The sequence below is a fragment of the Oryzias latipes genome, chromosome 21 (assembly GCF_002234675.1).
Source record: "Oryzias latipes chromosome 21, ASM223467v1".
NCBI lineage: Eukaryota > Metazoa > Chordata > Actinopteri > Beloniformes > Adrianichthyidae > Oryzias > Oryzias latipes.
The window spans coordinates 21,461,959-21,484,109 of record NC_019879.2 but is presented as its reverse complement, the minus strand read 5'-3'; the positions used below and the strand labels follow the sequence as shown (position 1 = coordinate 21,484,109).

The 22,151-nt window shown below is 40.0% G+C and overlaps 1 protein-coding gene across 1 annotated transcript; it reads right to left on the bottom strand.

The window, feature by feature from the left end:
- Positions 1–442: 442 nt before the first annotated feature.
- Positions 443–20,009, bottom strand: xirp2 (xin actin binding repeat containing 2). The gene is made up of 10 exons (XM_011489752.3): positions 19,842–20,009; positions 17,839–18,019; positions 17,328–17,456; positions 16,692–16,778; positions 16,466–16,523; positions 16,283–16,371; positions 14,834–14,940; positions 4,650–13,765; positions 814–944; positions 443–683 (listed from the first exon to the last, which is right to left on the bottom strand). Exons 2-9 carry the CDS (start codon positions 17,887–17,889, stop codon positions 853–855), a joined length of 9,729 nt encoding a protein of 3,242 aa, XP_011488054.1. The 5' UTR covers positions 17,890–18,019; positions 19,842–20,009; the 3' UTR covers positions 443–683; positions 814–852.
- Positions 20,010–22,151: the final 2,142 nt, after the last annotated feature.

Here is a 22,151-nt window from a genome sequence, read left to right as displayed (position 1 = left end):
ATTATAACCTGTCTGTTTGAGCACACAGCTTTATGTCAACATTCACTTCTTACATCTTACAACATCAGTGTCTACCTTTATTTGACTTTTATTTGACCTACTATAACAACCTGCTTTTCCATATGATATACATATATTTACACAGTTTCCTTCCATATTTTTACTTTTCAAAATCCTTTTTCAATCACTTAACAATAAGACCTTCAACCATAAATGTTCATATTGTACCTACAGTTCTATACAGTGATCTTTAAGGGACACTTAGTCACTTGAAAATGAAACTGTTTGACTCAAACTGTTAATTTCAGAGTACACTTCTAGGAACAGCCTTTCTGTGTTGGTGTTTGGGAGACGTGGGGGCGTTCTCTGGAGGGGGCCACTGTGGTTTAGCTAGTTGGATGTCTTCTTCTATTTTAAAAGCTTTCTTTGGGGGATCAGTCAGCGGGGGCCAAACTACAGACATTTTGTTGCCATCAGATCTTTTCCCTTGATTTTTGTCTGCTGAATCTGCGCTGCTCGTGGAACACCTCCAGTCAAATTTGTCGTACGGGGGGAAAGGTTCGCCACCTCCTGCTGCAAGCTTTTGCCCAATTCCATTATCGGAGTTCCCTTTGGATTTGAGGAGTTGTTTGTAGTGGGGAAGACAGTAGAAATGTCCGTGAAGAGAAACATAATTCCCCAAGCTACAAACAAGAAAACAGACAGATTTGACAATGTTAGGATTTTCTTGTACAAAGAGATTAGGATGTTCCCATAAAGTGTCAGAGAAGTAAAAACAATATAGGCACAAAAAAAGATGAGCATGACATGTACCTTAGCTTATTTTTGCAGTGCTCACAGCAGAAGCAAGACTTATGGTACTTTTTTTTGTCCACTATCAGAGCATCCATCGGATAAGCTCTCTTCCGGCATACTGTGCAGAGCTCCGATTTCGGAACTCGAACCTGTTGAGGAGAGATGTGAAAGCAAAAAGCTTCAGCTTCTTTGAAATTTAGTCAAACAAACACAATTTTACATTTATTTTGCAATTCATCATCCATGCTTACTTTTTTTTTACTCTCACCTGTACAGCGGTTGATACAGTTTCACAGAATTTTTGCTCTTGCATGCTTCTCCAAGCATCTCTCACACAGTTTGAAAAAATCTAAACAGAGTCCTAAATGTACAGAATTTATATATATATAGGTATTCTTTTCTATTATTAATTTTTCTAACACAATCTATTAAATATCACTAATGCCCTTAATTTTGATCTAAATGTTTCTGATATCATCAATACTACAGATGACACGGTTTTAGGGCTTGAGCAGCAGTGTCAATGTCAGATTCCTTTACTATGTCATTTATGTTGTTGAGTTTAACCGTTTATTAATATAAATACAATTCTATAGCCAGTAACTGTATTTTCATGTGAGGTAAATGATTAAAACTGATTAACTTGTAAATTTTATACAACGAAAATGTTGTTTTTGGTGTTTTTAATTTGTTGGTATGTCATTTTTCTGATGATAAAAGACGTATATTAAGAAAACTAAGTTTAAAACTGCATTCCTGCATATTTCTTTATTAAAATCCTTGTAAATCAGGAGCAGAAGAAGAAATGCCATTGAAAAAAGCTCGTAGTTGTTGAGAAGCTACCATTGCAAGCCATAAGCTCCTTGCTCTATTGTAATGCGTCTGGTTGTAGACTACTAGATCTATATAAGTCCTAGAAAAGAAACTATGTCCTAGAAAACAAAGACCTTTTTAAGATTTCGCTTGAAAGCAAAATCATTATGAAAAGACCACTAGGAACAAAATATGATCAGAGTGGGACTTTAAAACAGTTTTCTTAAAAAAGATGTAATTTTGTACATTCGACAAAGTCGGGCTGTTGATCAATTCTCAGTCAGTCTGTAAAATGCAAACATGTACATTCTTTAATTTTATTTAGGTTTTTTTCTGTTTTTATTTGTTCCAACTGTTTCTTTTTTGTTCACGTTTAGTGGTTTGCCCTAACATTGCAGTCTCACCACATCATATTCTTGCCAGTTTTTTTCTGTGATCATCACTATTCCTTCAGTAGTGATTACCACAGTGTTTTTTAAAGTTACATTTGGAAGAAGACAGATTTTTTTGTCTTTAGTCGTTTTCCGCTTTGCTGGTAGGGTTTTACTTTTTAAATGTTGTTTACGTTAACTTATTAAAACATTACAGAGTCTGTCGTCCATTGTCTTTGTTTTTTGCATTTGGGTCTTTCTCAATATCCCTTATGAAAGTAAAGAGATGATTTTTTTTGTCTGTAATATTTCTAAGTAAGGAACAAATCTATTTTACTTTGCTGTGAAGACAATGGATTTCATTAAGAAAATCCCCTAAACACAATTGTTTGCTGACAAAATGACTGAAAGCTTGTCACGATCTTGTTATTGTTTTGGCCAAAAATGATCTAACTTTGTCACTTGGATGAGCCCCAGAATGGATCAGTTCATGAACACAAGCGACCAAAGTCAATCAAAAGCGTGGGCCGCAATATTCATTCAATTAGTTCCCAAAAGAAAACTAATCATAAAAAAGAAAATGAGAAAATCCAGCTTGACTGATGCCATCAGCGCACTGATTGATTGTGAATTTAAGTGTGCGCTATTCATTTGCCAGTTTCATGTGTGCTTCAGTACAGCAGGATGTTCTTTTTAAAAATTATCGCCTCAATTACTGTGTTTGATTGAAGACAAAGCAGGGTGTGCTTCAGCATACGGATGCTCTCATATGGTCAAAGACTGAGAAAAGCAAATGCAGGGTATTCACTCAAAGGCTCCACAATGAAGCCTTAAATTTAGCAACCAAAAATAAGATTCTCATTTATATGATAATGGCTGATTTTGGTGAAAAGCAGACTTTTTCTTGAAACTGGATTGAAAGCAAATACTTTAATATTAAAGCCCAACATTTATTTTGTAAGAGAATATTTCTTCAAAGGGCCAACAAAATAGTGGTCAAATGCAAAAAATCTGGAATCCTTTTAAGTAAAGTAAAATATAAATATGTCCCCATTAACTCTATTCCATGGATGTCAATGCAAAGAGAACCTTCTTGTCAGGACTAGTTAGCCCTCTGGCTGTCACTTCCTGTTTTATTTTGTAGTCCTGTCTTTTCTGTCTTCATTTCCAGTTCCTGCTGTGTGATCTGCTTCTTCCCTAATGTGCTCCAGCTGTTCCTCATTGTCTTCCCTATATAAGCAGTGCTTTTTCTCAAGCCAGTGCCAGATTGTCTTTCTTTCACTGTGAGCAATCCAGCCTTAATCTCTCCAGAGTTCTTAGAGCTTTTTGTTCCTGATTCATTCCTCTTTTGGATGGCCTCCTGAACTTATATTAAAGACTCTGATTCTGCCACTCCCTGACTCCACCATTGTGTCCGCCTGAACTGCATCTGATACTTCTGTGGTGGTACAGCATACATTATTTTAAAGTGCCATCAGATCCATAATTTTATTTTTCCATCTTGTGATCCAAAAATAAAAACCCCTAACTCATAAGTGGAAACAGTAGGAAATGCTGGGATATCAGTTGTCTAATATTAAATGAACAGTAATTTATCAATCTCTGTTAGATAAAGTATAGGTACTTCCAAAGATTGGCCTTTGCTACTGATTATCTCCTTTAAGAGGCACTCTGATCAACTTTTTCATCTATTTCAAGAGTTCCCAGTGGTCTTTTAATTATTATTATGCTGTTATTAGCCAAAATCCAAAATCCTGTGATGTTATCTAGATCAGCAAAACTGCACTAGTTCATCAATGGTGGGACAATTGGCGCAGGGAAACCCCAACCCCCTTTCCTCTCCCCAGTGCTAAGCGTTCGGAGCGGGGAGCCTTTTGCTTGCAGCATATTTTCTACGTAATAATTCAATCTTTTTCTAATGTCATTTATTTGTCTGCTCCTGATTCACCAATATTTGAACAAAAATACTGCCACAAGAACATGTTAAAAACACCAAAAGCATGATTTTCCTCTGCCTTTAATCAGTTTCATTCACATTCACATCTTGTTTTTATTTTTTTTGCATTCTGTTCATTACTACATTTGAGTTTTAATGGATATCCTAGGTGAGATGGCTAAAATAAACACAGGTATCTTTTGACCTTCAGTTGATGTGAGTTGTCCCCTTATTCACATAAAAAAACATCAGTTAAGAATGTAATATGTGTATAAGAGGCCAGGTTAGCTATCTGAAACACATGGCACAAATGCAGTTAGATAAATAAAGCATGTCACATTTATTTAACCCTGGAGAACCCAATAACACATTTCTTCTGGGTTTTTATTGTAAATTTTACACTTTTTTTGGTCATTTTGGTGACAGCAATAAATGGTAGCCAGAAAAAATAAAGAAATACATAAATAAAAAACACTAAAAAAAAAACATTACCCAGGGTTCTCAAGCGTTAAGTTGAACCATTTGGAAATAAACTGCAGCTTCATATCACTCTTTAATTGTTTTTTCAGAAAATTACATTTGCAAATATTTGCTAGCATGCCTGGATGATTCTATTGACAGACAATCCAAGCATTATATTAGAAGCAAAACTTTTGTAGCAGCAGATAAAAGCCGTGCATGTGGAATCCATGCCACTCATTGTTGCTGTTTTCATGCCGTACAGGTGTCTTTACCCGATGAAAAAGTCTGATGTGACACAATGTGTGATGACGTCTCCTCAGAAACAGTGTAGCCAAGACTCTTGAAAACAGTCTCACTCTCTGTCCATGTTTTGTGGAAATTTTTCAGCAGCTTTTCAGTGGCGTCGTCGTCGTACGTTTGCGTTCTCCTAGCAGCTTTTTTTTTCACGGCGTCAGCATAGGAAAATGGTGCGACTGTGGTGGAGACGCTCTCGGAGTGCCCTGTGACAGAGGTCATCCTTCCCGTGACCATGTTACCGAATTCATCAACCTCTGAGAAGCTTTCTGTGACAGATTTGGTTTCAGAGAAAGGTAAAGGTTGAGCTTCAGCAGTTACTTTCTCATTTTCCTGCAGAGGGAGGGGGGTGCTCTGCCTTGAGCCTCCTTTTGTCTCCCAAGGACTTTCCTGCTTTGAAGTGTCTGCCGTTGCTTCACTAAGACTAGACATGAGCTCCTCCAGATCCTTTTTCTCCTCTCTGAAGGCAGAACTCTGCTCAGTCAGTTCAAAAACATTTTTAATAGCCTGGATGTCAAAAGTTGGCATTTCCTTTCCTAATATGTCTGCTTTTTCTCTGTCCAAATCTTCAGGGTGAAGACTATCTGCATGTGGCGCAGGCTCTTTTTTGTTACTTAATTTATCTTCTGGAGATTCAAATTTGTTTACAAGACTAGACAAGTCTGCCTTAAGAGTCTCATCTGTCTCTTTGTTCTTCTGTTCTGCCTGACACTCCTCCATATCTGGGCCCAGTCTTTCTGGGATGGAGATGGGTTCCTTCCGCATGTATGTCTTATTACTTTTAGCTCTCTGTGCCTCCTCAAAAAATTCTTTCTTTTCTTTGACAGATACAGAAGAAAACTCCACATCATCTGATGCCTCAACCAGATTTGAGCTGTTTTGACCAAGCGCCACACACGTTTCGGATCGACTTCGTGTTTTGTTTGCATTCAGGCCCTGAGTTCTATCCTCAGGAAGCTGAGATGTGTCAGATAAGCACCTTTTGCGCCTCGTCGTTTCAGCAGTTGCACCTGCAACCTGGCTGTCAACTCTGATTTGCCGTTGAAAGGAGGCGGGCGGTTCAACAATCTCAGATTTTTTCTCTGGGATTTGATGGGTGAAAAGTGGCGGTGGGGTGACGCCACGCAAAAGTTTAGCAGTGGTGTCTTTGAGCCGGGCTAAATTTTCTGCTCTGTCAAAAGTCGGGGAAGGCGTGATCCTGTTGAGGCGTGATGTTGGAGTGTCACACCGCCGCGGTGGAGGAGTTGGGGGCGTGGGTGGCCTGTGGAGCAGAGTGGGTGATGGAGTGACTCTTTGGGGAGAGTCAGTTCTCCTCGTAGACTCAATGGTGATAAATGTTGGCGAGGGAGAACACATCCTGAGGGACGGGGAAGGAGATCGAAGGTCGATGAGCTTGCAGATCCTCTCTTCCTCTTTTTTGTCTCCAATTTTCTGAGTTTCACTCTCCTCTTCAACAGAACCAGTGATTACCGAAACTGCGCCAGATATTGCCATCTCAGTAACGGACTCACACTCATGCTTCTCTCTTGTTTCCTCAGTTACATTCATCCATGTTTGTTCTTCACCTTTGGGAATTTCCTCATTTTTCTTAGAATTTTTCTTAGGATCGCTTGCCCCTGATGTTCCTTCCAACTCTTGTTTCCTCTCTTGAGAACTGAAACACCCTGGCACACTATTTAGCGAATCCTCAACAGACTGAAAGTTAGTTTTCTCTGAAAAACTTTGTGCTTCTGAAATGTGGGAGATTAAATCTTGGACGTTGTGTCTCTGGGATTTCTCTTTGTTTTGTGCCTGTTCACTTGATTTGGACTCATCTCCTGTATCTTTCAGTGGCTCATTTAGGTTCTGATGAGCGAAGGTTGCTTCTTTCTTCGGAGATCCCTTTTCTATATTAGAACTCTCTTTGTTGCTGGTAGACAATAGTTTACTTTTGACTTGAATGTGCTCTATCTCTGCCCCTGTGACGGCAATTGTTTCCTGGGTTTGGTCATTTTTTTCAGTCACTTTCTTGTTTTCGGTTTCTGGTGCTGACTCTGTGAGATTGTCTTTTGCTTGACCCGACTGTGCTCCACTTTTAGACTTTTTCGATTTCTTTTTCTTTTTTGCAGGGGTTGTAGTCTCTGGCTGGCTGACAGCATTGCTTGTGGATGTGGCAGCAGCAGCAGAAGCACGAGGGGACAGAGTGTTTTTCTCCATTTCCTGGGTGAACTGTCCAGTTTTCTTGACTTCCGTCGTCAAAACCTGTGAAACATGTGTCTGCTCAGTCTCTCTGGACATCTTTATCTCTTCTTGCTTCTCTTGTTTGGAGCTCTTTTTTCCCTTTTGGGTTGGTTTGCTTGTTTTTCCGTGTGTAGAGTCTTTCTCTGTCTGCTTTGGAAGACTAGAGGCTTGAATCTCAGCAGAAAAATGATTAGATTTATTTTTGTTGATATTATAACCCTTTGACTCGATCTCCACTGTTTTGAGTGAGCTGTCAGTTTTGTCTTTGGAAAGGTTGATAGGTGTCACAATTGTTTCTGTTTGTGGTTTCTGTTTTGGGGCAGGGATTTTTTCTTTTTCATCTTCAGATTTACCGGAGCTCTTCGTTTTATTATTTTTACAGTCTTTCTTAGCATGTGAAGCAATATTTTCTTTTTGAGCAGGGTGAGTGTCAGAGCTCTGCAGTTTGCCTGACATGACACTTGAAGTGGATTCCTTGGAGGAAGCAGAAACACTTTTCTGTGTAGTTTTTTGAACGTGTTGTTTTACAGTAGAGATGGATGAGGTCTTTTGAATAGTGGCAACTTCAGACATCTCATTAGAATAAATGTGCTGTTTTGCAGATGATATAATTGTGGAATCTGCAGTGATTTTTTGGTGTTTGCTGGTGTTGCTTTGTATGATGTTTGAGACAACAGCCTGTGTAGATAAATCACACTGCAGGGTTTCTGAACAAACAGCAGCTTCCATCTTTGCGTCTCTTTCCTCAGAATTTCCTGAGCTGGTGAAATTTGATGCCTCTTTAGTTGAAAGCATTTCAAAAGCAGCGCTAACCGAGTCATGTATTAAAGTGGGAGGTGGAGTGTTTGGTGGTGTGTTTTCCTCCTTCAGCTTCCTGTACTTTTCTTCTGCTTTTATCAATGGTGTGTTAAATTTGGTCATTTTGCCTCTCATGAAAGGAGGAGGAGAGGGTGGAGGAGTGAACTTCACAGGAGTAATGTAAACTTTCTTTAGTGGTCGGGGGGACTCTGGAAGAAAAGTGACTTCCGGTGAGGTGGTTTTCGATTCTTGTGTTTTTTGACTCATTTCCTTTCTTTTCTCAGATGTCACCTGCACCTGCTGGGATTTAATGACTTCCACCTTTGGCTCCAGCTTTGGAACTGGGTGCAAAGTTGGAGCTTTCACTTTTTTAACAGTCATCCTTTTTGCTTTTGCTGGGAAAGGTTGAATGTCCGCTGTCGGCATGCTCTCCAGCTCTTGTTGAGATGGTGGTGGTGGGAGGACGTCTTGCTCGGGGGTGAGTGGAGGTGGTGGAGGAGGAAGGTGATCAATGTCAGTGTCAGCAGATGGAGGGAGTGGACTAGGAGGGGGAGGAAGAATGTCAGTGTCAGTTAAAGGTGGAGGAGGAGGTGGGAGAGGCAGATCGGGCTCTGGTGTTTGGGGCCTTATCACAAAAACCTCTGTTTTGACTTTGGTTTTGCCCAATTTCGCCGACCCCTTTGAGCCGGATTTGAGGTTACGAAACTCTGTCCTCAATGTTTTGATGCCGTGGTTTTGGGTAATAGTCTTGTGCTCCACCTCGGTGGATTTTTGAGCAGATTGTTGCACAACAGAAGACTTCATTTCAACACTTTTGTTTTGAATGGAATGAGTCTCTTTGGATTGTTCAACCGGTTTTGCTGTTTTTATCTTTTGCGCATTTCTCTGTGCGTCAGTCTTCAGGTTTTTCACTGGAGGGCTTTGCTTTACCCTGACTCTCCTGTGTGTTCCGTGCTTGATCTTAGATGTTTCTCTCTGTGCTGTTTCCAGCAGAGATTTAATCGTGCCTTTAACATCTCCTTTTATCACTTCTTCTTTTTCTACCTGTGTTTGCTCCTGCATCTCGTATAAAGACTTAATCGACATCTTGATGTCCCCCTTTACTTCATCTTCAAGACTTACAGCCCTTTGCATCCTTGGAGATGGGGGAGGCTCCATGAAGATCTGGATTGTTCCTCTGACGTCTCCCTGAACATCTATCTCCTGTTGACACGTTTTCTTATCGCTGGAGGCATCTTGTAGACTCTGCATTGCTGTGTGAATGTCCCCCTTCACTATTTCTTCTTTTTCAACTTCCTTCTTTGCACCCTTTGCCTGCTCCAAAGATCTCAGCGTGGCCTTTACATCTCCTGGAATTAAACCTTCAATGAGGCATTCCACTCTAGATGTTGCTGATTTCTCAAGAGATCTCATAGCCCCTCGGACATTTCCAGGTACTATATCCGGCTTCTCCACCTCCTTGTGGTTTCTCTGAGCCCTTTCCAAGCACCGGAGAGCTTTTGGGATGTTGCCTTTCACCACCTCCTCTTTCTGAACGACTGTCTGCTTCCCTGATTCTGACAATGAGTTCAAAGCGGCTCTCAAATCCCCTTTGACTATCTCCTCTTTTTGGATTTTTTCTGCCGATGTGGTTGGCTCAGACATGAAAACCTTCACCGTGTTGTGCACATCTCCTGGTATGACGTCCTCCACTGTGCGCTCAACTTGTGTTTGATGACGGCCGAGGATGAGCTTTGTGCCTTTAATGTCACCGCCAACAATTTTCTCTTTTTTATCTGTGTCAAGTAGAGTCTCCTCAGGTTCCAAATGCAGCTGTTTAAGATAGTCGAGAGCCCCGGATTCAATGCAAGTCGAGTAAAACTGGACATTTCCTTTCTCTGCGTCATCTATCTTTATCTTCACTGCCTGATCCAGACTGTCTGGACTGGAGAGCCTCTCAAGAACACTCCTGACATCTCCTTTCACAATGTCTTCTTTTTCAACGCTCATGCTGTCATGTTTGTTTAAAAGAGAATATATTGTCATCTGTACATCTCCCTTTTCATCCTCCTGGATAAGTATTCCTCGTTTTGTTGATGAGTTCTCATTGAAGAGGCTGTGAAGAGCTTCTTGAATGTCACCACGCATTATTTCCTCCTTTTCAACATTGCTGGACCTCTCTTGACTAAACAGTTGCTCTACTGTGGAACTAATGTTACCTTTCTCTTCTGAATCTATAACTATTTGCTGTTCTTTTGTCTCTTTTGTGTTAAGTAAGTTCATCATAATATTTTGCAGATCTCCTCGGATGACTTCCTCTCGTTGAATCTTGGGAGCCTCCTTATTCATCAGCTGGTACTTTGCCATCCTCACGTCTCCAATTTCATCAGCTTCAATGAGTATTCCCTTTGACCTCACCATCTTCTGGCTGTAGAGTTCCTCAAGGGTTTCCTTAACACTTTTGCCCAATATTTCAGTTTTTTCCGTTTTAGCCTCATGAAATTCATCAAACGGCGTGGTTTCAAAGAGCCACGTTGTTGTCTTCACATCTGCTTTGGGAATCTCTTCTTGAGTTGCTGGTTTGTTCTCATCCTCGTCTGCCTGTTTTATGTGGTCAAGAGGCTTTTTCTCAAAAAGCCACACTGAATGTTTAACATCTCCCTTTTCAAACTCCTCTTTTTTAACAGTTTCCACCACATTTTCAGAGCTCATGCTTCTTATTTTGTCGATGGACTGGGTTTCAAACTTCCACTTAGCGGTCCTAACGTCACCCTTTTGTATTTCACTCACATTTACAGTTCTAACAGATCCCTGTGACAAACCGTCTGTCTCAAACTGATGTTTGCTCAGTCTAACATTGCCCCCTTTAATGTCCTCCACAGTTTTTATTAAAGGCTTATTTTCCTCAGCAATCCTGTCCAGTGGTTGTGTCTCAAATTTCCATTTGGCAGAGGTGACATCTCCTTTTTGCACATCCTGTTGTGTGACAGACTTTATGACGTAAACCTCATCTGTGTCCTTTATCGCATCGAGGGGCTTGGTTTCAAACAACCACCGGGTTCCTAAAACATTCCCCTCTTTCACCTCCTCGCTGGTGACGGTGGTGACCTCGTGGTAATGACCTTCTTTGTCCTGAATGGCATAAAGGGGCTGAGTTTCAAACATCATAGTGTAGTTTCTCACATCCCCCCTCTCATCCTCATCACGGATGATTTTATGAACTTTCATGATATCAGAGGAAACGTTCTGGATGGCATCCAGAGAACGGGTCTCAAAAAGGAAGCGACTCTTGTTCACATCCCCTCCTTGTATATTGTTCACTGTTCTGCTGCTCACAGATTCCTCTTCATTGTCTTGAAGGCCTATGGCATCAATGGACTGATTTTCAAAGAGCCACTTGCAGTTCACAACATTTCCCCTTTGTATGTCTTCTGTCTGAACTCTTTTGAGATTTTGCATCACTTCCTTAGATGTAGACGTTAAAATGTCAGACATTTGGTTTTCAAATATATACTTCATCCTTGACACGTCTCCAGATGCGATGTCAATCTCTGTGATGCGCTTATAAGAGCCTGTCTCTCCCCCAGCGAGGTCCTCCAGCTTCTCCGTCTCGAAAAGAAAACGAGCCGTTTTAACATCTTTGCCCCGAATATCTTCCTGTTGTACGCTGCATGTTTTCAAAACTGTTTCCGTCTCGTCATGGATGGTGTCAAGGGTGTGCGTCTCAAAGAGCCAAGTGCAGGTTTTGACGTCTCCCTTTCGTACTTCTTCTGTTTCGTCAATGCTCTCTTTCTCCACTCTTTCGTACAAAGCATCCATCGGTTTGGTCTCAAAAAGCCATCGACAGTTTTTCACATCTCCCTTCACAACATCAAGGCTCTTAATTCCTCCCACCGTTTCCTCATCTTCTATATTGCTGAAGTACTTGATTGCATCAAGGGGCTGTGTTTCAAACAGCCATTTTGCTGTTTTAACATCACCAGACTCAATTTCTTGCTTAGATATTCCCTTGATAATTTGGTATTTTTCAATACTTTCATCAAACTGATCAATTGGTTGTGTTTCAAACATCCATTTGTATGTGGTGACGTCTCCTTTCACCACCTCTTCACGGCGCACTGTTTTCACCTCATGAAAATGTCCGGAGCTGTCCTGCATGGCGTACAACGCTGAAGACTCAAACAGGTCCCTATTTGATTTCACTGAGCCAGATGTAACGCCTTCAATGAGAATCTTTTGCAAATCCTCTCTCTGTTCTTTTAACTCTGCGCTCTCAAATATTTGCTTGTAGTTTGACACATCCACTTTATCAATTTCCTCCAGATCAATTGTTCTTAGAACTTCTTTCCGTTCATCTCTAATCTGCTCCAGAGGTTGGCTTTCAAATCGCCATTTCTGATGTGTAACATCGCCCTTTTCTTCTTGAAGCGCCACTGTTTTCTTCAGTTTGCCCACCTCTTCCAGCTCCTTCAGCTCCTCGGTTGGGGAGGTTTCAAAATACTGCCTTGCTGATTGTACATTACCCGCAATAATTTCCTCTTTTGTCATGACGCGAGTGTTTGAGTCATCTTTTAAAGTATCCATTGGCTGCGTCTCAAACACCCAGCAGTTCCTGCGAACATCTGCCCTACAGCTTGAGCCATCCTCTTGTGTTAGGTCTTCGTCAACATTCACAGTGCGGACCACCTCTTTCTTCTCCTCTCTAATGTGATCAAGGGGCTGACTTTCAAAACGCCATTTCTGGTGTCTCACGTCTCCTTTCATTTCTTCATTTGCTGTTGCCTTTTTAAGTTTTCCAACCTCTTGGTAATTCTTCCTGGCTACTTGAGGGCTGCTTTCAAAAAAGTTTCTTGCAGATCTCACATTGCCCCCTATAATCTCCTCAAGAGACTGCGGTCTGGCGTTGGAGTCATCCTTCAAAGAGTCCATTGGCTGCGTTTCAAAGACCAAGCAATGTTTGCGAACATCCGCCCCAATGATCTCTGTCTTCTCCAGTTGTGTGCTTTCCCACTCGCTGAGAGAGTTTAATGTTTTTATCTCAAACAGCCACCTGCCCCAGTCTCCTTTACTGCTGTCTTCCATAGATAGACTGCAAATCAGTTTTAAAGGAACCAGTTCTCTGTTTTTTGTGTCCAAAGGTTGAGTATCAAAAAGCCAACGTGAAGCGATAGAGTTCTCCAATTCAGTTTCGATTTTACGGACAGACTTGACCTCCAGCATTTGGCTGGATTGTCCCATGATGATGCATTTAAACTGAGTATCAAAAGTGGTGGTAACAGTTTTGACTTCCTCGTTAATTTCCTCCAACACTGACCGCAAACTGAGCAGGCGGCTCTCGTCAACAGTCTCAGTGTGCCCGAGGCCTTCCACAAACCTGTTGTCAATCATGTAAATGGTAGCATTCCCGTCCTCTTCAGTAAACACAATCTCCTTTGTCAAATCCTCCTCCTTGTGCATTTTGTTGAGAGTGTCCATGGTTTGTGTTTCAAACAGCCATGCCGCAGCACGAACATCACCCTTCTCCAGTTTGTTGAACTTGTTTTTATAATCTGTGGAGTTGGTATTTACTGAGCCCAGCTCGTCCATCGGCTTGGTCTCAAACATCCACGCCGTGCGTCTCACATCTTTCCCCCAAATCATTTCCTGTTCAGTAAATCTCTTGTTTTGCTCATCTTCTTCAGGAGTTTCGTCTTTAATGGCATCTAAAGGTTTATTTTCAAACATCCAGCGAACTGCTTGCACCTCTCCGGGGACAATCTCCTCCCATTCCTCATACTCTTCGTCATAGATATCCTCAGGACTCCCACCATCATCCTCGTACGCGCACACCTGCCTCTGTACCTGGTTATTCTCTGTTTCATTGAACTCACTGTAGAACTCCTTCTCAATATTCTTGCGAACCTCGGGGTGAATGTGCTTGTAAAGACGTTTTAACTCAGACATACCCCTCTGCTTGACATACGCCTCTCTGTTGTGTGATTGTTTGAATGGGTTTACTGGGTTTGGAGGCTCTTGTGAGAAATGGCTCTCTGGAATATGTTCACTCTCTGGTATTTGAAGCAAATCTGGTGGAGGGGGTGGAAGATCCTCATATTCCGTCATTGAAGCCATTGTGTTCTGTAATGCTTCAGCGGCTGATGCTTCAATCACCTCACTTTGACTCACACGAGAGGTCCACTTAGATCGACTGATGTCTCGTCCAATCTTGGCGAGGAACAAAAAACATATTTAAGGGTAAATGAATGGGATTTAAACTCCAAGGATAATCAGAACTAGTTGGGAGGCTATTGAAAAATTTTGAAAGACTATGTAAAAAGGTTTCCTTAACTTTAGGGTTTTTAATGAACAAAATTTTCAGAAAAAGGTTTAAGTTAGCTACTTTATTAAGAAATTACCAATTTACACTTAGGAAAAAGGAATTTTAGCTACACCGCTGATGTTACCTCAGAAAGTATCTAACACAGGGGTCTGCTACCTGAGGCTCTGGAGCCACGTGTGGATTGTTGAACCTTCCTTTGTGACTCTCTGGCTAATTTTAAAATATATTTTTTGGCCCATGCAGTAAATAAGACAAAACAAAACAGGCATGCACATACAGTTGAAGTAATGTGTGTATCACTCCCCCCAGGCTCCTGACTATGGTAGCCAAAATGCTCCAGCAATCCATCAAGCTGTGTGGCTTTAGAACTTACCAAAGTTTAATGTTTTGACAGACTTTAGAGCACCATGTACCACAGAAAATCAATTTGAGTTCAGTAAGCATAACCAGACCACATTCTTATAAACCACCGGATTATAAAGCCGGCTGTCTATTATTACTCTAAAGTCAAGGATTCTAAGTACGCCTTATGGTCCCAAAAATATGGTAAAGGTCACTAAATTAGCTCTGATTTAATTTTAGATTGTTAGATTTACACATTTCTGGCTGAGACACACCAACAACAATGAAATTAACTGTGCACTTGTAGCAGGTGTTGACATCACCTGCTACAACATTTGCTGCATTGAGGTGATCCCATGTTGTACAGAGTGTCTTTTATTTTGAAAAAATGTTCATGAAATCTGTCAAAAGTTATAAACTATAAACTATGCATTTTTATTTATGCATACAATAACAATAGTTTATATCTATTTATCATAATATCAACAATAACATAAAATCTAAGTCATTGAAGCCATTGTGTTCTGTAATGCTTCAGCGGCTGATGCTTCAATCACCTCACTTTGACTCACACGAGAGGTCCACTTAGATCGACTGATGTCTCGTCCAATCTTGGCGAGGAACAAAAAACATATTTAAGGGTAAATGAATGGGATTTAAACTCCAAGGATAATCAGAACTAGTTGGGAGGCTATTGAAAAATTTTGAAAGACTATGTAAAAAGGTTTCCTTAACTTTAGGGTTTTTAATGAACAAAATTTTCAGAAAAAGGTTTAAGTTAGCTACTTTATTAAGAAATTACCAATTTACACTTAGGAAAAAGGAATTTTAGCTACACCGCTGATGTTACCTCAGAAAGTATCTAACACAGGGGTCTGCTACCTGAGGCTCTGGAGCCACGTGTGGATTGTTGAACCTTCCTTTGTGACTCTCTGGCTAATTTTAAAATATATTTTTTGGCCCATGCAGTAAATAAGACAAAACAAAACAGGCATGCACATACAGTTGAAGTAATGTGTGTATCACTCCCCCCAGGCTCCTGACTATGGTAGCCAAAATGCTCCAGCAATCCATCAAGCTGTGTGGCTTTAGAACTTACCAAAGTTTAATGTTTTGACAGACTTTAGAGCACCATGTACCACAGAAAATCAATTTGAGTTCAGTAAGCATAACCAGACCACATTCTTATAAACCACCGGATTATAAAGCCGGCTGTCTATTATTACTCTAAAGTCAAGGATTCTAAGTACGCCTTATGGTCCCAAAAATATGGTAAAGGTCACTAAATTAGCTCTGATTTAATTTTAGATTGTTAGATTTACACATTTCTGGCTGAGACACACCAACAACAATGAAATTAACTGTGCACTTGTAGCAGGTGTTGACATCACCTGCTACAACATTTGCTGCATTGAGGTGATCCCATGTTGTACAGAGTGTCTTTTATTTTGAAAAAATGTTCATGAAATCTGTCAAAAGTTATAAACTATAAACTATGCATTTTTATTTATGCATACAATAACAATAGTTTATATCTATTTATCATAATATCAACAATAACATAAAATCTAAGTCTTAATTTTCTAAAGGGTGAAGTAAGGCTTTGTGGCTACTACTGGGTTGTTGTCAGTGAGAAATCGACCCAAGTGTGTTGAAGGTTGCAGACCCCTGACCCGACATGTAAAAATGTTTTATTACTATTTTGTTTCCAAACTGCTGACAAAATAGAAAGTAATTATAAAAAAGTAATATAACAAAGGTGAATACCACAATCCCTGTGAATGACAAATTTCTTTCCTAGGATAACCACTTTACTGAAAAATAACCAGGATTTAAGTCTTGAGGATTACAGCTATGATGAACCTAATCTGCATTTTGCATTCTTGTAAGAACATTTTCACAGATGCGTATGGTTTCCATGTGTGTCCTTAACTGAAAGGAGGTGGAAATTACCTTGATTGGTTTGTGTGAAGCAGCCTCTTCTATTGTTCTCTCAAAGTGATCCCTCAGCTCTTTTGCTGAATACCTGGGAAACTCTTCGTCTGTAAAAGTCGGCACAGACACCATGATCCCATGCAGCACTGATGGCTCTACACATATTTATTGAGTCAGGCCCATTTTGATACAACTACCTACCTGCTTCATTTTGATGGTTTTCATAGCTGGATGCCAAATTGTTGTCACAGCATGACACCTGTTTGAAGTTGGAAAAAAAAAAACAAAGAACATTTTTAAAGTTGACAATATGAAATGCAGAAGCTTCTTCAAAAGAAATGCCTTTTTAAAGTCTGCAGTTTTTGGTCTGCTTTATTCGTCACCCTTGCTGGAATACATCAGGGAGGGGAAAAAAGGGAATGTTTACCACAGATTCTTGGAAGTGCAGCTGCTGACTGCCTGGGATGACCTGCCTGCTGCCACTTGACACTGTCACCTCTGACTCAGACATTTCCTGTGAGAGCAAAGGAGGTTGATGTCAAACATGGTAAAAGTATGCACATACCACACTGGCTCACACATCCACAAATGACTCCATTAGGGACATCGTCCCCATTCCAGCCACGTTTAGGAGAATGCAACTGATGAGTTGAAATTTTGAAATGGCAAATCACAGATGGAGATGAGGATGACAAAGACATTGCCAGGCTGTTGACTCATGCAGTCTTTGCAACAAAAGGGGAAAGTTGTCTAAATTGCTTTATCTCTGTCAACTGCAAGAAGCTTGAAAATGTCAAAAAAATCCCTGAAGGGGTTTTTGAAAGCTGTTAGAAATGTCAAGTAATCCCAGCAATTTAAGCCCACTCACTCTGGTGCAGGTGCAACAAAAGGAGCAAAGAGGCTCACCGCTGATATTCACCCAAAATTCTATTTTACTTAAAAAGTTATTCATGCTTTTAAGCCCAGAGACTAAAAACGTCCAAGACATGTTAGGTCAAGCCATGCCGCTGTGACTTGTTTGGGAGCTTTGCATCTGACTAATCGACGGGTCGAGTCAGGATACCTGCACAGTTCTGTGTTGAAAGCAAAACTGGGTTACACTGTGTGACGCTGCAGCTTCCTGAGTCTCAAATTGTTTTATCACCCTTGCGAGTCCCCCAGGCAGGGAACAGACCTCCGACTCCTCCATGACCTAATGAAGCAGGAAATATTGTTAGCTGCCTCCTTTTCTACATGACCGGAAATCAAAGAGCTGCTTAGTAAGGCGGTCGTGTCTGGCAGGGAGCCAGCACAGGCTCCACTCAAGGGTGTTAAGGCTCATGCACTTTATTTTGTCTGTCTGCACCATAAACTCAGCGACAGTGTTACATTTGCAATAGTTCCTGAACTCCATGAAAAGTTCTGAGTGTTTTACTGATCAAAGAAAAGAATTGGTTTAATGTGATTTGCACATCAGGGCCACCGTAGTCAAAGAAGTGACATCTACTAACACTGTGTGGCAGTTTAAACAATAAGGGTGACAATGTCTGCATAGCAAAATTCGACTCTACAACTCCATGCAAAAGCCAAAGTACCGCGCTGGGGATGCTGTTGTCTGCTTGCTTGGAAGCAGCTGCCTGGTACATGGCCCTTCAGTAATCCAGTGGGATGACTTGTGAGTCTGCAGAGAGAATCCTGATTCCTCTGGTTTAAAGCTTTCAGGATGTCCAGCCCTGGTTAACCTGCGCTGCCAGCAGCTAAGGCAAAAAAAGTCAACTGTTGGACAAAAACATGGCTTTTTACTTTGTTAATATGATGCTTTTTGATCATAAGAAATACTGTAGTGGCATGCAGGCATCGCTCTGGCTGCTGGAAATCAGGTTAATAATTCACGTTTCCTTTGTAGAATAAATGTAATTTGATGGAGTCTGCGAACAAAGTTCCCTTTTATCAAAAGAGTCACGTTTATCTTCTTTTCTGGTTGATACAGACGGCACTGGGTTTAGGATGTCACCCAAAAAGAAAGCTAATGCTTTAAAATATGTGCAGGTAGGGGACCCAGAACAGCCTATCTCAGTTTGTCTGGCGGAGCCACTCATAAGCAGAGGTGACAAGGCAGTTACCTTACTTGCAAGGAAAGACGGATGGAGTTTGTTCAGCATTCCAGGAGAGGATCAAAGCCCTTTGCCAGTTAGCAGGAAAAGTAGATTGTGGATTAAAGCGAGTGAAAAAGAACTGACAGGAGGCCATGAAAGCAGAAAGGTTTCAGCACCTAGTGCTAAATATTGATCTCATAGAAGAAGTGGAGAACAAGCTTTTTGCACAAAATCCCTCCTCATAGGAAAATACATTTCATTTTTGAACTTCTCAATATAAAATGTATGTTAAGTGTTTCAGTCAAGATTCAGATAACTTCTAAGGTTTTGCTGTCTGCTTTTTTAACAACATCAGAAGATTTTTATACTAAATACCTTAAAATAGTTGAGACCAGAAAGTAAGAAATGTTTTTTTTTATTCTGGAAAACTGTCTTTTTCTGCTTTTTTCTCAACCAAAAAAACGGGTCTAAAAGCAGTAAAACTTGAAAAAAGTGTGGTATTGTTGAAAGTATTGAAATTATAAAATCAAAATACACTGCTCAATCTAATAACTTCTTACACTCACCCAGATCCCCACGCATTTTCTTTCTCACTAGATATTTTAATTTCCCCCCTTTTTTTGTTATTACAAAGTGTACAAATCAGAGAATCAAATCTGATGTTTCTCTGTTGTAATATTAAAAGTAACTAGTATTAAAGCCTCAAACAGCAATTTTTTTTAATTTTCCCTCTCATATTAAGTCATGTGACCCAAACCAATGAATCAAACCATCATAAAAACAGCAGAATTTTTATTTTTAAAACCCTGCACTTGTCATGTTTTTTTTTTGTTACATTTTATTTGTCTACTTATAAGTGCATTTCCCCTTTAAAGATAAAACTGGCTCATAAACTATAAATGTCTGAAATTTTCCATCAAATCTGTCAACCGTCTGAGGCCATAATATGACACATTAGGCCGGATCGGGTGCTCAAATAACAAGAAAGTGAAGTAACGTCGGCGCCATGCACTTGCTAAAATAAATCACACCTATTTTAGACTGAACCATGAGAGGTCGTGTTTCTCTGTGAAATAAGGGGGGAAATCTGGGAGGTCTAGAGGTTTCCTTTCAGCAGGTATCTGAAAACCTTTCCCTGATGACCTTGTTCTTGAGATTCTCTTTCCAATCCTATTAAAATGTTTTAAAATATATGTGGCAAAAGATCTTTGGCAGCTTGTACCAAAACAAACGTTTGGTCCTTCAAATAAAAATAAAAAATACAAAAACTAATCAAATCTATTTGAAAGCAGAAAGTTGACATTAGTAGCATAAAATAATTTAAATGAAATCATATGATGCACTCATAGACTCTTATTGAAAAAAATGTGCTTTTTTTGTTTCATCTTAACAGAAATAGTCTTTTCTTGTCAAAAATGACAAAAACAAAAGTCCTTCCAGAACTCCAGCCTCACTTCACTCCCAAACATAAGCCCAATCTTTAAAAAGGACTCAGTACTCACCAGGGAATAATGATATAAAAATTATTTAAAAAAAAGAAGAACTCAGCAAATAAAATCCCAGAAGAAGGCCACTGCACCCCCGGCCTGCAGGGTCTTTCCAAGCCAAAAGCAAATCCCAGTCAGCGATGGAGACCAGCTCCAGTACTAAGTGTTCACTTCTGTCCAACAAGCAAACAGTGACAGCTGATTTTATTTTAAACCCCCCGCCCACTGTCAAAAGATAGTCCTGGGGTGTTTACTTTTTTCTTTTTTTTTTTTAGTGAGTAAGCCTTTCATGCCTCCAATGTCAAGTCCCAGGAAAATCCATATATAAATACTTTCTGCAACTTCTTTGCAGGCAGTTGCGTAGGAGTAAATTAGGTCACTGAGGTTTCATCATCGTGCTTTTCCTCAGGGTGCGCTGCGTTCTGCAGCAGCTGCTACCGCCTGTCAGGGTATGCTGAAATATACTTTTATAAACCAACAACAAGTCCTCAGAGAATCGGCCATTATTCACTGCTCCTCATGATCACAAAGCAGAGTACGCTGGAGGTCAATAAGGTGTTGGTGCAAGAATGAATGGTGCCTGTTTTCTGGTTTGGGCCTCAATTGGGATCAAGGCTGTGTGTGGAGTGAGGTTAAAGGGGCCGTAAATACAAGAGGCACTTCCAACTGGGGAGAATTTGACCGTTGGATCTTCTTTGGCCAAGCAGCAGACGGAGGCGCCAGCCGGACTCTGGTATCTTATGGAAGATGAGCCCCCGTCAAAAGACCAGAGATGTGTGCGAGAGCTCTGTGAATTCAAGACATGTAATTCATGGAATTATTTCTGAAAACCAGCTAGAAGTTGGAAATTCTTGCCCCAATTTTTTCCTTCTTGGATTAACTGAGAACCAATGTGTTCTCTGAGAAAATGGATGGATGTTTTGTTTTGATTAGATTATTATTCTTTATCACTTGCACTAGAGTTGGCACAATTTCATTGAGCTATATGTAAAAAATAAATCACTAAAATGCACATTTTAGACAGACAATAGTGAGGATTTAATTACATTTTTTATTGTTTTTTGTAAAGATAAATAAATACAGGATTTGGTAAACCAAAAACAATCTAATCTAATCTAATCTAATCTAATCTAATCTAATCTAATCTAATCTAATCTAATCTAATCTAATCTAATCTAATCTAATCTAATCTAATCTAATCTAATCTAATCTAATCTAATCTAATGTAATCTAATTTAATCTAATCTAATCTAATCTCTACTCATCTCATCTAATCTCATCTAATCTCATCTAAAGATTTGAGTTGATAAATGATTCATTTGTTTTCTGCTGGAAGTTTCCATTTTTTCTTACTTAAAGAAGCTCATGTGCACAAACGGACAAGTTTGCATTATTTCAAAGTAAAACGATTGACATAATAATTAACTTTACCATAGGACTATGGACTTTTCTTGGGAAGGGTTAAAGATCTTCAAGTAGAAAACCCAGAAAGGATGGTTACATCAGCTTTTCTAAAACCCGATACATATATCCTCAAAAAAATTAAGCAAAAGGGGGATTAAATGTTCAATAAGAAAGATGAAAATATGTCTGTGAGAAAAAGCCCAATTCTGGCCCAAAAAACTGAAAAAACAAACAGATAGAACAGGTTTTTCAAGTAAACAAAAATAACTTTGATTAAATAAAAGGGATTCATATTTATTTTTACTAAAAACTTAAGAAAGTTAAGTCTTTAAAAAACTTTCAGTCATAGTAGTTTGGTGCATTTTGAAGGTTAAAGTTGTGCAGAAATTGACAAATAAATGCTACAATAAACAACAAAAAGATAATTTTATTGAAAATATGAAATAATTTCTATCCAGTTTACTCAAAGAGCTGCAACGACATAAATTCTACTGCAGTTTGACCCTGGTTAACAGAGAACATTTCTCAGTACGTGCTAAACCACAGCATGTGCATCCTTATCCAATGCAGAGCTGCTCCCTGCCAAAGTTTGTCAGAGAGGTGCAAAAGCACTGGCATGAAAGAAGTTCAGACTTTGTCCAAGAATTTGAATGCATCGCATGGACTGACTGTTGGCTGCTTCATCCACAGGAACGGCTCCAGGCCAGCAAAACCCAAGTGTTTGGTGGAAGCCTGAAGAATGAATTTTAAAAGCTCTCTCCTCTCGATGTGACTCCACCTGCAGGTTGTAAATGCCTGAGCTTTTTATATTACAGCCTTTATTCTGTCTGGCAGAGTAAAATCTGTTAGATAGAGATCAACAAACATCAGCTGTATATTCTCTGGCAGGAAAATGAAAACACACTGGGCCGGGCAGCTTAA